This window comes from Bacillus rossius, chromosome 1 (assembly GCF_032445375.1).
Source record: "Bacillus rossius redtenbacheri isolate Brsri chromosome 1, Brsri_v3, whole genome shotgun sequence".
NCBI lineage: Eukaryota > Metazoa > Arthropoda > Insecta > Phasmatodea > Bacillidae > Bacillus > Bacillus rossius.
Window position 1 is genome coordinate 9586597 of NC_086330.1, and position 16410 is coordinate 9603006.

General features: G+C 36.0%; 1 protein-coding gene across 2 annotated transcripts in view; it reads right to left on the minus strand.

Moving 5' to 3' along the window:
• Positions 1 to 4697: 4697 nt before the first annotated feature.
• Positions 4698 to 16410, minus strand: part of LOC134532019 (eukaryotic peptide chain release factor GTP-binding subunit ERF3A) — a 44192-nt gene continuing 32479 nt past the window's right edge. For both annotated transcript variants that reach the window (XM_063368147.1, XM_063368156.1), the window contains exons 9-10: positions 9733 to 9901; positions 4698 to 6933 (exon numbers count right to left, since the gene is read on the minus strand). In XM_063368147.1, the coding sequence (XP_063224217.1) occupies positions 6890 to 6933; positions 9733 to 9901 (213 nt within the window). In that variant the 3' untranslated portion in view covers positions 4698 to 6889. The remainder of the gene's footprint in view (positions 6934 to 9732; positions 9902 to 16410) is intronic.

The window sequence follows — 16410 nt, forward strand, 5'->3', positions numbered from 1 at the left end:
CCCCTATGTATAATTTATTTTGATTGTAAATTATTACATTATTTAATATATAATTAAAATTAATAACTTAGAATACATATCACCATGTTTATTTATTTTCATTATTAATTAACATTTGTCTCAATTATTTTACTAAATTAATTTTGTGATCAAATTTATACTTTACCTACTGTATTTGTAATATTACTCCAGTTATTTTATATCTATTATTTGGATGCAAAATTATTTTTTATTACTGCAAGTAAGGATAATTTCTAACGCTACATTAGTGTGATGAACCCACCCCATGCCAGGTTCACGGGGGCTTTCACTCAACGCTCCGACTATGATAAAGTAGCAGGGCTGTAGCCAGGAGTTGTGGAGGGACTCCCGTATAACCTTATATCTTTTTTTTTTACAATTAAGTATTATTTTATAAATTAATTTATGGAATTTTAAAATGAAAATTGTTACACTAAAATCTATGAAAACACTAGAATTTTAGCACACAGAATTTTTATTTGATGGTTTTAATACTTTATTTTTTAGTCTATTGATCGATTTTAAGACAAATCATAAGTATATTATATATATTAATGTTAATAAAAACATGAAAAACACTAGTGTTGCCCACTAAGGATTACAATATTATTTCCAAAATTATATCCTTGTAACCTTCTTTAGATGAATTTCTGTTATTTTCAAATTCTGTTTTTGCGTGGTTTGTTTCTTGTAAGTTTCGGAAGGGAGGGGTGCGGACCCAGAATACTTCCCCCTGGCTGCATCCCTGACTAGTCCTGAATGGTGTATGGATCTAACCCCGGTATTCTGATTCTGCTGCAGAGATCCCAGGTGCTGTGGGGACCATGAGCAGACAGATGCAGGGTGGCCACATAAGATCTCATATGAAATTCACTGATTTTTCCAGGTCTACATATTTTCTTTATCCTGTGTATGCCTGCTTGGGTAAATGGGGGCAAAAAAGTTTTCTTTCTGTACTTTCACTGTGAGTTTTTCGTCAATCAGCGTGAGAAGATAATTGCCCGAGCCATCGAGATAAGCATCACCCGGCAGCTGGGAATGATGGCCAGCATCGCTCTGTTCTCTACCCGAAAAAATAGCATGTCAGGATTAGAGCCGAAAGTTTTCCACCACGGGGCAGGCACAGCGTTGTGTTAAAATGCGGTTAGCCAATAATGTACCAAGTTGTAGGTTATGTATCGGAATAACGATATATATGAATTTTTAAATTTGTTTTCTCTATGTTGCTTGTGTAGGGAAGTTTTATTATTTATTTTCTTATTTCAAGCCCAGGTTTTTTTCAACCCCCTGCCACAATGGTTCATCTTGTCAAAAAATTCTTTCTGACAGAAGTTCCAGATAAAAATTATAATATTTACAAACAATTTGAACGGATTCAATAGTGTACCTACTAAGGGAGTTATGATTTTTTTTTTTTTTTTAAATTCTGCCCATTAGTTTTTTAAGCCCTTTCAGAAATTATTTTTCTAGTCAAAAATTGTCGAGAAACGTTAGGATAAAAATTATATTTACAAACAATTTGTACCAATTCGATGGTCTCTCCTCTCCCTTGCTTACTCCACCCCTTGCAGGTATAGCTGGTCGTAGCAAAAACCTATTCAGACAAAATATTTTGGTATTACTATGAGTTCAAATATGTTTAAACAGTTGTGATCTTTTCCATAATATGGGAGTTAGTGATTTTTCTGGTTAAAAAACCTTCCCCATTTTTACCCCTTTGGTCAGATATTGCCCAATAGCAAACTCATCCAAGATATTACGTAGCTATATTTTATGCATCAGTTTGGAAGTGATGTGTGCAAATACAGCAGTTATTATGTCCATAAAATGTGAATATGCATGTATGTGTGTGTATATAAAAACCTTAGACCCCAAAACAATCAACTCCATAGACCATGAAACGAAAAACTAACTATAATTATTCCGCAAGTCACACCATGGTAGCATCTACAATAGGTAGCATTTTTATGCAATTTGGCATAATGGTTATCATTAGTCGTATACTCCCATTTTGCAGCAGCTTGGCAAAGTATACAATTAACTTTATCACATTTGAAAACTATGTACGTCTTTGAAAAAATCAGACATTGGAGGTGAAGCCGACTCTTGAAGGAGTTTTACTGCTTCTGTCATGGAGTCCTCTTAGTCTGTTAGCAATGTGTCTACAATCATTTCCAAGTGTACATGATATTTGACATTGTACGATGAATACATTATTTTCAAGAATTTCAACATGTCTTCTTAAGCTGTTACAACCTGGTACCTATAGATCAATACCTTCCACTTGAACACAGGATTAATTCTCAATCTGTCTTAACAAAATGTAGGGAGTCCTAGCTTGGAATGCCAAGCGTATGAGTTTTAATTTGCATCACTAGATTTTCAGGTAATTTTACATAGCACCATTAAAGGCATGACTTAGTCTGTAATAGTTTGCAATGCTAAATAAGCAGCTTTATAAATGTTTCAAGCTCTCAATAATGTATCTATGAAGTTTCCCTAATGAAGATGATAGTTTTGGGTTGATTCCGATTTTTTTCAGTCTTTATAATAATTCTTTACTACCGTATTGGCCCAAAAATAGGCCAACCTCGAATATAGGCCGACCCCTTCTACAGCACACTCAAAATCAGGGAAAACTGCATTTTTCAATTTATTTGCTTGAGCCCGCCAGCGACGCACATTCTTCTCGTCAACACCATATTTCCGCCCAGCTTCCACATTATTTGTGGTTTCTGCATATCTTATTACACTTTTGAAATTGGCAGAGAAAAAGCAAACAATGTTTATTTTTATAATAATCGATAAAATAGCACCGTAACGTAAGACGACAATAATTATGATAGTGTTACGATTCGAAACACCCGTTAATTCCGCAGTTAAACTCGCGATATCGTTCACACGACAATCCGGATATTTGAAAATTTTTTAAAAACATTCAACACAATAGTTTTCTGTGCACTTTTCAAAGGCTTTCCCGTTCTGTGTTTTACAAAACTCGGTCCGGCGTCAGCCATAACAAACCATGCGCGCACGAATCCGAAATACAACTGTTACGCCGGGCATTAACTGTATACACACTGCGTCTGCTAACATAAAATTGTAAGTAAATACTTGCTGACACATTAAACTGTATTGGATATCAATGGTGAAACTCTATATTGCTATATAACAACAATTGTTATAAAAAAAGGCATGGTAAAAATACTTACAAATGGTACTAACCAAGGGACTATTTCTTGCGCACAAATAATGTGCGCGGTGGCCGGCAGCCAATGAAAATGTGTTTACAAGATGCTTTGTTTATTCCAAAACTCCGGTAAGAGTGAACAGAGAATATGGTAAATAACCTTACGGCAAAATAATTGCTGTTTTTACTAATTGTTTACTGTAAATACCACATTTTACAAGCAAATAAAATTACCGCAGCATGTTCAATACAGTTAAAAAATAACCAGACCGAGCTTTTAAAAGCTATGTGCTATAAGTGACCACATCTGTGCACTTATCTTAAAATATGATACGTTATTGGGGTTAAGTGTGTTTACTAAATTTCTAAGTTGGAAAAATTACTAATTACACGTAAGTACGGCGTAATTTTAGGTCAATGAATTGTATATCTGATAACATTTTTATGCCATAAGTGATTCTCCTTGAAATGTATGTGTTTAATTATACTATTTTGGCTAGTGCCCCATTATAGGCCGACTCTAGATTTCAAGGTTGACCAAACTGGCAAAAAAGGTTGGCCTATTTTCGGACCAATACGGTAATACTAGTCTAACTTTTTCTTTGTATACTTGGATACAAAACTAATTTGTTATTAACCAATATAATTAGAAATAAATGATATTTGTTTACTTACAACTATTGCAATTTATAAATCAATGAAAAAAACCAGGCACTATAATTTGACATAAATAAAATTTTCTGTATTTTAACATTGTGATAAACTTACTTAACTATTAAATTTAAAAATTGGGTAAATACTTCTTAAAACATCAAGAGAATTATGGAATTGTGTAGTAATGACACTTGTAATAAAATAATGTTTAATAACAATTATTACTATAATTTTGCCCGTAATATGAAGGAGAAAAAGTGTTACCCTGTTAACTGAACAAAACTCCTAATAAATCAAACAAGACATCTGGTAAATTGGCTCAATACCCTGATACATTTGTGAAAAAAGTGATGGAATTTGATACTACTGGAAACCACCCAAAACATGAAGCAAACGATTTAAGTGATCTGTGACAGTCTTTGACTTAAGATTAAAACGGAACCCTTAATAATAAGATCTGAATTTAAAGTAAACAAACACACAAATATTCACAAACTGGTACTCGTAGATACACAGAAAGATAATATGTACTTACATGAATAATTAGAAATATGTTTAGTGTTGGGAATTTTAACAATTTCCTCCATCCCTGAACACAGGATGTTTCATTTCAAATGTGTTTGCAAGACATCCATTTACATAATAGGATCTATCTATCTATCTATCTATCTATCTATCTATCTATCTCTGTTTTTAAAAAAAACACACACACACTCACCCATTATATAATTTTTGTAGCCATCAGTATATTTAACGTGATTGATTAGAACCTTTATAACTTATTCTGTTTTCCCAGTGCCAGTAAATTAATATCAAATAATAACTGAAAAGGTGGCTTCTTAAAAAATTTTTATTCAAATGAAATTATTAACTTTAAATTACGACACACAGTTAGCCTGCAACAGCAGAAAGTATTGGTACTTTCTGCTCACAGGCAGTCCCAGACCACTCCATTAGTTGACTCTCGACTTGGTGCTCAAGTTCAGTCAAGGCATTGCTTTCCTCACAAATGTCTCCACGCTAGATTGCAAGACAAGAGCAGTCATCACCATTAAAGCAATAGCAAAATGCAAGCTACATTCATGACTAAGCAAAAATAATATACACAATGAGTTCCAATGATTTGTTCAAAAATTTTCTTTAAGCATAGCTTTTAAAAAAAAACAGACAATTAGTTTCAAGACTGTTTATTTCCAAACACTACTGAGTCCCTATATTTTATGTAAATCTCATCACAATTAGCAATCACACATTGCTTGAGCACCTTTAGTTCAAACTTTTCTCTTGCAAAGGAAAATTACTTTTTTTTAAATGTATTATAATATATGTAATATTTAACATTATATAGTCCCTTGAAATTATGAAGTGCTATCAGAAAAAAAAAATTGTGGATGAAAATTACTGACATAATATTTAAAAGGAATAAGTGTTGAATCGCTTCAATCAAATGCACTTGCTCACACAATGTATGTTAGGGTAAAATAAATTATTTCCAGTGCAAATATTCACAACTACTGCATGTAAACTAATATCTATCAGCATGTTTCTGAAAATTTTCCTCCTTCCAAGTACAACTGACATATATATAATATCTGTTACCACTGAAAGTCTATTCATTAATTAACTCCAAATTAAAAATAATGGAACTTGCTATATCTTACACAAGACATTCAAAATGTTACTTTAAGATTTTTATTTCTGCCAACTGAAAATAACAGTATGTCTTTGCTTGTATAAAATTATTCCCTAGCCCTTAAAATTAACAGTACATACAGTATTAATAAACAACAATTACCACAGCAGCAGACAACTTTTCTGCATCATAATTTTTTCCAACATGTCACTCAAAATTTCATTACAAATTACAGAATTAGAAGATAAGGTAGCCAGAAATATTAACAGAAATACCAGTGCTCACAAATGCAATGCAAGATATCACAATAGCCATGTTACAAACATCAAATCAATGATAATGCAGAGCAAGAAATGTAAGAGAAAAACCTACCAACCACTCCATACTTCATATACACAAAAATAATGTGCAAGCACTTTTTAATTAATAATTCCATGTTACGATCAAACTATTTATTACAAGGAACACCTGAAAAATCTGCACTGAAAGTTTTGTTGCATGAATAATGCCTGTTTTTCCAAAAGGAGAAAAAAAAACAAGGAAAAAAAGTTTGTTTTGTTTTCCGCAAGCAGGAGATCTCGCACGCCGACCACACGATTGGAGCGAGCAACCGCAGCATGAATGCAAATAAATTTCAACATGTAATGTCCACAGAAACAAAATTTAAACTTCCTATAATCACAGAAAAATATACACTTTTATATAACATATTGTACACATAATTACTTCATTGCAAAAAACTTTACAAGGCAGGAAAAGTTTGCACGGATTCACCCACGCATGCAATAAAACAAGAGGTTTGTGCCTACGGTTATTCATTTCTTTTTTTTTTCCTTTCCTTCGTGCACTGTACACAACGCACTACAAAAAAGATATGGATAAAACCTTGTCATTACTCGCCAACTTCTTTGTGATCAATGTAGCATACTAGATTAAAAAATTTTTTTTACTACTTGTAATTTTTAAAAACTGTATAAACAAAATGCTACGGACTTGAGTCAGATCAGAAGTAGGACGAAGGTATGAGGAACGAAAGCAGCGCAACCATACTACGCACACCCACAATATACACACAGGCACAGCACCAGGACACTGCTACCCGACTGCTCACTCCACCCACTGTTACCAACCAAAACATTTATTTTTGAAAACATTTTTTTTTTTAAAACATGACCTTCTTTTTAGTTTAGATCTAAATCCAAATGAATAAATGATATTATCTAAGAGTAGGTGTAGCAGCACAGATATAGTTTGTATCAATATTGTTATGGATGGTATCCCAGCAGAACAACACAGCTGCGCCATTACACCGCAGCGCGAAGACGCAGTCAACTGTCCGTATCTCCACACATGGACTCAATATCAAGCAACACACAGCAGGTGGACTGCATTTACTCAATAACTTTCAGCACCTTTCCTATTGCAATGGTTTTTCCTGGAAAAAAAAGAAAAAAAAAAAAAAAGACAACGAATCAAATCAGTGTTTTCAAGGTATTTTTTCACTACTACATAGCTTGGTAGTTGGTACGTCTCAGTTTGTACCCAGCTAAAATACAAACTGATCTGCACAAGACAAAACACTATTCAACATAATTTCTGAAACTATAGAAAACATTTCCGGGATAAAAGTTAATGAATTTTAAAGTTAATTTGTCATTTTGGAAAAAAAAAATGTGCAAATTACTAGAATTTATTTTCTCTCTTTGAATAACCACATGATGAACGCCATTAAAAACTTTCTACATAGTTCCATACGAAACAGCACAATTGATTCCCCGCTTGCAATGCAAAATAAATTAATAGGTTAGAGTATGGGTCAAAGCTAAAAAGTTCTTACAGCAAAATCACACTCAGTCAAATTCCGGGCACGCTCTGCGCCCAAGGAAAACAAGATGTCCTTGGGACGACTGTCGACAAAACATTGCGACAGTGTCGTGGGCTCACACCGATCTGTACGGTTGAAAAAATGTAGTTATAAAGTCCAAAATGAAGGTTTACTAACGGCACAGCCCGGATCAGTAGATGCTAAATTCTCTCTTCGCTACATTGAAATTATGGAACGGCAAGAGGGGGAGATTAAGGAATTGGGGTGGGAAGCACTACAGGGGAGGAGAAGGGTGGAAAGGTTAGTCAGACTACATGAGAGGGTGGCTGGGAACTCCAGATTCCAGATGAAATTAGCAGTGTTTATAATATTTCTGAACTAAAATACAGTTTACTTTTCTGGCGTGTACAATGAAAAGCATGAATAACTAGGGTTTAAATATGTAAATAAATATACCTCATTTAATCACTAATTCAGGAAAACAACATTAAAAAAAATGGATTGCATTGGATTCCACTGTGTTTTGCATATCACTAATTTTTCTTTATCAATATGTAGTGTAGCAGATTCTGGAAAATCAGGTGAATAGGAACTGAAATGGAAGGTTGGTTATGTTTGGTTTGGTTAAGTTAGGTTAGCTGCATAATAATAATAATAATAAAACATTTTTTTTCCTTCATTATTTAAATTTTTTAACAAGTATTTTACATATAATTATTAAAGCTGATTCAAGCTAACAAACCTTTAGATTTAGTATTATTTGCCTAATTTACTAGATGTCACTACACTACAAATTTACTTTTTTTTTCTTTCCTGATGTATTTATTTAATTATGGGAAAAAAAGTTTTAGTGGGATTCTCATTCTTAATATTCAAATTCAAGAATAATTTCATATTCATATTCAATTTGAACAAAAAAAGTAATGATCTTGAAGTAATTTAACATGTCTTTTGTATATATGTAATATTGCAAGGTGAGTTGTGTACACATTGTGAGCTCACTGACCAGAAAATACTGCAATCGTGGCAAGAACCACTAGTTTTATGTGAATCTATTTTACATACATGTATACATAATTATTATTCCATATAGGGTGAAATTCCTTAGAGTTAAAGAATCTGAGGTTCTGATTCCAGGTGGAATATCGGTGGAATCAAAGCATCGAAGACTCAACATGCCCACTCCTAAGTTTTACGTATACAGTCAAACCTCGATTCTACGTACACTCACGGTTCTCCAAAATTTGTCCGTACGACCGAGTTGTACGTACGAACCAGTGAGGTCAAATTACGTCCATTTGTGGCTACTCCCCCTCCCCCCCCCCCCCCCCCCCCAAATCAGTTTTCCCACCGCTCCCACGGGAAATGAATTGCAGTTGCCGTGTCTATACACGGCACGTACATGTGCGTGCCTTTAGCAAACAAGTAAATTTTTTACATGTACGTATGTTTATTATGCTGGAATTAACGCATAACATATTTGCTCAAATAAAAAAATTACAGTGGGTTCTTTATAAATGTAGATAAGATAAGCTAGTAGGCCTAAAAACATCATGAAAAACGTAACGTTTATAGGCTGAAATGAGCATTTTAAATCGCAATATATATATATATATATTTTATAGAAAAGTTTATTTTATTTCGTATTTTTCCATAAGCGTAATAGCTTTTTATAGCACGAGACGATCTAAAATGCACGAGGGAAAAACGTAAACTCACGAATGTATGAACGTAACGGAAATATTACGTGTCTTGTAAGTTCTGATACTGTATTTATTTCATAACTTAGCCAAAATACTGGTACGTATGAGATATAATCTTCACAAAATAAAATGAGCGGTGTCTTATAACTGTTTTATACGTATTTTATAATTTAAGAAGTATTACACAGTTGATGCATATTTTTTAACTAACCATTTATTTCTGGGGATTGTAAATAATTAATCATTGGTATCAAGACATCAAGATGAACGTAAACTTGAACACGTCACGGCAGCGAGAAAACTGGTGCGTATACCAATAAACTGGTATTAGAACTGGACAAAACTGGTACACGCGTCTAGAGCCAGCCGGCTACGCCGCGCCATAACAGCAGCTGACCGAATACAATGACCTTTCTCCGCGTACGGCATGCTATTGACGGTAAATTACATCAATTTGCGGCTTTTTATTTTTTATTTTTTACTGTGTATGTAGCCCATACTAGTTATAAACGCTGCAGGTTACGACTGTATTTTAATAAACTTTAACGTATTTCTTACACTTTTCATATTTTTTAACTTTTTTTTTTTTTTAATTTTTTGCCTTATTTTTCACGGTTTCTGAAATCTGTACGTACGACCGAGGTGTACGTACGAACCGGGGGCCGTACCAGCGAGGTTTGACTGTATAAAAGAAAGTAAACAGTACCTTCGTCTCGCAACGTAAACCTGCCCATCTGAGGAAAAAGCTTGAACTGCTCCATGCAGATCACTCCTGCACACTCCACTCTCATGATTGCTACTTGGTCCTGCTTCACGAAGCGAGGTCGCGTCTTCGACTTTTCCCCCGTCTTCTTGTCCACCAAGCAGATTAGTGCCTGAAGCACAACACGTCATTGCAATTCACACCTTTCATGTTGCCCGTTGTTTTATTACACACCTTACAAAAACCTGGGAAGCAGGGTTGGAACAAAAAAAATACAGGTTTTTTTTTAACAACCAAACCACCTAGTTTTTGTATTATGTTAGTTATTTTTATTCTCAGCATGTGCAAATAAAAGCCATACAACTTCCTGCTTTCTGCCACTCACGATGAACCAGAAAAGTTAAATCATCAAAGAAACAAAGTCCAGCAAATCAGCACATCTGACTGGGACTTTCACCACAGAAAGGGTGTTTCGCCACAGGAAGAGGATTTTCCATAGAATGGGCTTGTCTCACAGAATGGGGGTTTATAGTATAACGGTTCGTTATATACAAAAATAAACAGATGTTGAACGCCGATTTGTTTTTTTTTTTTTTTTTCCCCACACGGAATGCCCCGACGAATCCAAACACTTCCAATGGTTCATTCACTCGTTTCATTCATACCTCTGCCCGTCGAAAAACTGCTGGTAGCTCGCGCGAGGAAAATTAACGAAAAGTAATAGCGTAGATTAAGTCCTTCATCAATGTTTTGCTGCAAATACATGAAGTCAGTGCGGCCTCAAACGTGGCCGCACCCAGCGAAACCGAATTTCGCCCCGAGCCAAATGCCGACGAAGGTGGCCGCAATTTATAATTATTGTCCGAAAGAAAATAAAACAAATTAGGTTGACTTGATACTCGGCCTGGCTCTGACCACCAACGTTAAGTTATCCATTAGCAAATTACTGCATAATTTAGCGAGAAGCCACCGAACGCGACCTACTGGGGCAGCGATCGACAGACGACTGGTGAAGTCCTGCCACACTCTTCTCCACGCAGGGAGTAGACGTCACATGACCTCACCGACCAATCACACGCACGCTTCTTTCACGCTTACAGATACAAGCCAATCATAGAACAAGTTACACTACATGAAAAAACCTTTTACACACAGAACTATGGGCTTCCCCTGATCTGTCTCTTTTCAATTTCACCTCAAAATCGGGGACTCCCACTCTCGTTCTCTCTCCCACACCGTGATACAGCAGTTTCACTCAGTTCCCACTCAGTGGGGAAATTACCGTCTTTATCTCGGTTGGCGGGGAAGCACTGTTTCTTTCTCACTCCCACTTACAGGCCTCTCATGCCTCTCTTTCCAACCATTACACCAGACACAGTCCCGTGATTTATAATTATATTACAATACGTTAATAAAAATTAAGAACAGCATTCATAATACAAATTACTTTACCAAAATTAAACTTATTGAGAAAAACCTGAAAAAGTAGGCCTAAACAGGTAAAATTCCAGGACAGCGACTTCTTTGTGAATAATTACATAAAAAATAGTACTGATTGAAAATGTCTAATAAAATAATCAATACCTTCTTAAAAACATAGCAAGTGAAAAATATCAACCCTAAAGTATATAACAAACGGTAAAATATCATTAGAAAGACTTTTTAAGAAATATTTACATTCATGAACATAGTTTAAAAGAAAAATTATTTAATTAGGAGGGCAGAGTTCTGCAACATTACAATAGTGCAATCGGAGATTTAACACAGAAGGGAATTTATTTTTTTAATAAAAAACTTACTTATCCTTTTTTTTTTTTTTACACTTTGACTACAATTGGGGACGCACCACAACGCCGAATACCATAACGCCGAATGTCAAAATTTACCACAACGCCGACAGCTAGAAAACTGCTGTGTACCACAACGCCGAATTACCACAATGCCGAAATACATTAACGCCGAAAAATGTCATTGCAGGACTGCCACAAAGGTTACGTTACGTAAGGTCAGCACACAAATTCATTCAGTTGTTTTTCATTTTGCTACTATGGCCCCCCTTCCCCGCAAAATCATTTTTCGGCATTGTGGTACACAGCAGTTTTCTAGCTGTCGGCGTTGTGGTCAATTTTGACATTCGGCGTTATGGTATTCAGTGTTATTGTACGTTCGGCGTTGTGGTAACGACCCCTACAATTCACTAAATACATAATTTAATTTTAGAGGAGTACTTAGGTGGGTATATTTTACGACTTATTTAAATGATAAAATTTCGATTAGTACATTAGTATTAGTTCCTGTAAATCACAAGAAACATTAATGAACAAACTATTGTAATGAGACTGGAATTAGATGTTTCATTAAAAATATTAAATTATTCAATTTAAAAATACATAATTTAAAAAAAAAATAAATTGGTTTAAACCATGGTTTAAATGAGCCAACCCTGCTGGGAAAGAATACAATAAATTTTGTTAGAGGTTAAAACTTCCATTTGTAGTGTGTTTCAATGGTAAAACAAAACTTTTGATTCTGCTATTTTCTACACAAATGTTACTTTACTAACTAAGCAGAATTCCTTGAGACTGTCTCACTTTATATGTGAATAGACATAGCAATAAGCCCTTACACAACACACAAGTAACACAGTGCCCATGCTGCAATGCAACTGAACTTGACATTCATTTGTTTAAGTTTGGTTGTTTTCTTGCGTAAAAATATTGCTGCGATATTTGGTACAGTATAATCACAAGAAAACGTATATTGTACATGCAGAACAAAGCCCACATGACACATATTAAGGGCCCGCCTACCCGGACACACACAACGGTGTGCAGAACTTCAGAAGAACCCATGCAACTTGATAACTGCTCGCGATTGAGTGCTATCATTTTTAAACTTTATTTCTTAAAAAGTTAAAATGACTAAGACTACATGATTTCAGAATAATGTTTAGGCATGATACATTTGGAAAAGATACTTCCTAGCACTGAAGGCACTTGCATTACAACTTTTATCTTCATTACTTCGCCATTTAATGCTAGGGTTACCGCTCAAATCTTATATGTAGTTGCCCTATCCACGACGAGAAGACTGCGCGCCAGTTCAGAGGAGACACCGTGCTAGAAGCACCAGGGAGTGTTGCACTCACTGACACAAACACACCCCCGACAAGGCAGACCCCTTAAAGGCAGAAAATAAATTATTTTGCCTTCAGATATTAAGCAGTCTTAATTGTAGTTTTGAAGGTTACTATGAATGTTTAGATATTGTATACTGAAATAAATTCACATCTCAATTAAAATTATACCAACTTTCCAAAATAGACTTTACACACAAATTTCACTAAAACTTATGTTTTTTTTTTGGCAACCCGAAATATTAAATAAGCTGTTACCAAAAAGTTCACTAGATGTGTGACAAATGAAATAAGTCAATACCTCAAAAATTAAATCTTCTTCATTTTCTAACAACAAACCGTTGAAAACTGTCATTGAAATTTAAATAAATATAAATAAATAAAATATGAAAGCACCTACAAGACATTTGAGTAAACTTTTACGTTAGGTAGACACTTAACCCAGTACGGTCACTTTGCACTACAGCTGTTCCCATCAACTCCAACACTGTGAATGAATCAGATAGTTTGCTATAGAGCTGGGCCGATCAACTATTTTGCCGATCATGCGGATGTAGATCATCTGCTGCCGATTTTGCCGATCTTCTGAGCCGATTAGAGCCTTTCAAGTACCTACCTCTGATTACACGTTGCTTTTGACGGATCACTATAAACGGTGAAATATTCCCAGACATATACTTTTCATTGTCATGATTACTTATAAATCACCGCACACACGTTAAAATGTAATAAGGTCAAACCAAATCTTCACCTAATCACAACTCCGTCATTCTGTGATCCGTGTGTGCCGGTAGACGTCAGCGATGATGATTTTATTGCCCTTTCTTCCCCCAGTGCCGCCAACAAACTTTCGATAATTCCCGATTGTAAGTCAATTTGAAAATACGATATACCACTAAATAGGGAACAAAACTCTTCATCAACCAGGTTTTTATACAAAAGAAAAATAAGCTCTATTTCCCGCTAAACAGGATAAGAATATTAATTTCGCTAAACAAAACTTTCAATAGGCCATATTTAGCGAGAAAAAGCTAAATAGATGAATTCCCAAAGAGGTAGTTGTTTACTAACCATGAGACTACTAGCACCATTAATCCGTACAAAGTCCGTCGCGCGACGCGCGTCACTCTAATCTCTGGCGTCACATAACCAACCTAAACAACAGTCGCCATTCGCCATTGCAGTAATATTAACTGTAAATGGTAAACAAATACATAGTTTTCGGTTCGTAAATGATAAGAAATTACTTTGCAAATAGTATAATGGAAAATTATTTTACCGAAAGTATCGTAAATATACGTGGAAATATATACTTAGGTATGTAACAGTTCAATGTTCATAAAACTTACACTATTTGTTTACTTTATTGGTATGTATATTATTTCCGTGTGTGGTTAGTTTTAAATTATTAAATCCTATTATTTTTCGATCAATAATTGAATTTTCTTCCTGAAAAGTACCGTAAACAAAGATGGAAAGTTGTTAGGTATAGGTAAATACAGTAAAACCTCAGTATAACAAACTTGAAGGGACTGATTTCGAGTGTGTATGTTATAGTGAGGTTTCTTTATAACGAGGTGAATTCAAAACTACAAGTGATATGTATACAAAAAAGAAATTAAAAAGAATTGAATGCATGACGCTAAGGGCCGCTTGCAGAGTAAGGTAAGTAAATCCAAGCAAAAACTGACTGTTAAATGAAATGGAGAAATACTTTTGCATCAAAGTGACAACTATGCAAGCCTGTATAATTTTTTTTACTCAGACAAACTTTTTTGCCTCTCTAACCAACACCATAGCCATAGGCTACAGACTTTTTAATTTTGTGGTAAAATATATTGCATTCTTTTTTTCAAATCCATTATTGTAAACAAAAAATAATTATAGCACCGAAAAAAGTTAAAATTCGTCGTAATCATTGCATTGTAACCGTGGTGCTGTGCTCAGGATAAAACCATAATTATTAATAATAAATGTCCGGTGGAAGCGTCAGGCTAATTATCTAAAAGGACTTGCCAGAGGGGCACAGCCCACTAACAAACACAATTTAAAATTAACCTCCCTGACAGAAGGAAAGGTTACGTGGATTGTGGTTTCAAGTAGCAGCAAATGAAAACAATCGTATGGTTTGGTTTCATTAGAGGCTTTTACTGTTGATTAGTAGTTTAGTATCTTTTCATTGCCGGTTTCTTACATTTGAAAATATCTTACGCCATTACAGCCATTACAAACAAAACTGGTAACAATGTCAGATTCTTATTTTTGATACATTACATTGAGTACACTAACGAATAAAATATAAAAAAAGGAGGGGGGCTGGGAGGGGGAGGAAACCAATTTCATGCTATACTAAGTTCAACTGTTTAGGAACATTGAGCTCGCAGGCTCATAAAACAAATATATGTGTTTAAAATACAATATTTTATAATAATAAGGAAAACATCCTAAAACTGGCGGAATTATAAAACTGTTCTTCACTTCTTTTTGAGGGGTGCCGAAAGGTGGAGGGAGACTCCGTTATAGAGGCTCACGAGTTACATTTTGAGGTGCAAAATGTGGCGCCGGAACTGGGCCGCCATCTTGAACTGGTCTGGGGTCCTTGAAGCACTCTGGAATTCTTGAATAGTCTGGGATTCTGGAACCCTCTGGGATTCTGGAACCCTGCCTATAACCAATAATCCACCTGGATTAGCTTGGTTAGCAGGCAGTTTATGCCGGGCGAAGTTAAGCCCAAAAAAAGGCAACCTAACAGGTTTGTGTGGGACGAAGTGCAGCTTACCTTAGCTGGCAGGGTGAAGTAGATAGTGGCTGTCCCTGGGGGTGATTCCGGGACGCACGGCGCGGGAGGTCGCGGTAGCCATAGAAGAAATAATTATGCCGAAAACCAAAATAAACTAAAGTTAAACTTAACTATTTGGGCAGCTACGAAGAAAAACTAAAAAAATCTAGGCGACATGGCCTGGCTCAGAAAACAACTACATTATTGGCGAAAGCGGATCACGATAGCTGCTGGTCGTTACTGCGACCTGTTGCGAAGATGCGCGCTGGACGAGAGCTGCCCTCAAAATCCCTGAAATGGCGCCGGGACGCTAACTTAAAATTAAGTCCGGTCGTCTGTTCCTCTGGAGGAGGGGATCGGGAAACCCGAAGTGCTCCGAAGGGCTCCGAAAGAAAAAAAAGGGCTCCGGCGACCTATCGACTGAGTGTGAGGTCGACTGTTTCTCCTGGTGGGGATAGGGGATAGCTGGTTCGTCCTTTCGCCGCTAGATGGCGTGGGCATGCAGATCGGAGTCTCGCAGAGACCATCGCGGCACTTGGTGGCCGCCATTTTGCAAGTGGGGGGGATTTTGGCCTTGAGGTTGGTCACTGCCCCGGCTGGCCGATGACCGCTGTGGACCAGGGAGGGGTGGGGGGTATGTCCGGTGAATGACCTGCCCTGAGAGACTTCGCCGGCCAGGCGTCGGGACGTGCGGCGGAGCTTAAAAAAAGGACACCAAAACGTGTTAGAGACCGCAAACTTCAGCACACCTCTGAGAAGGGGTGGA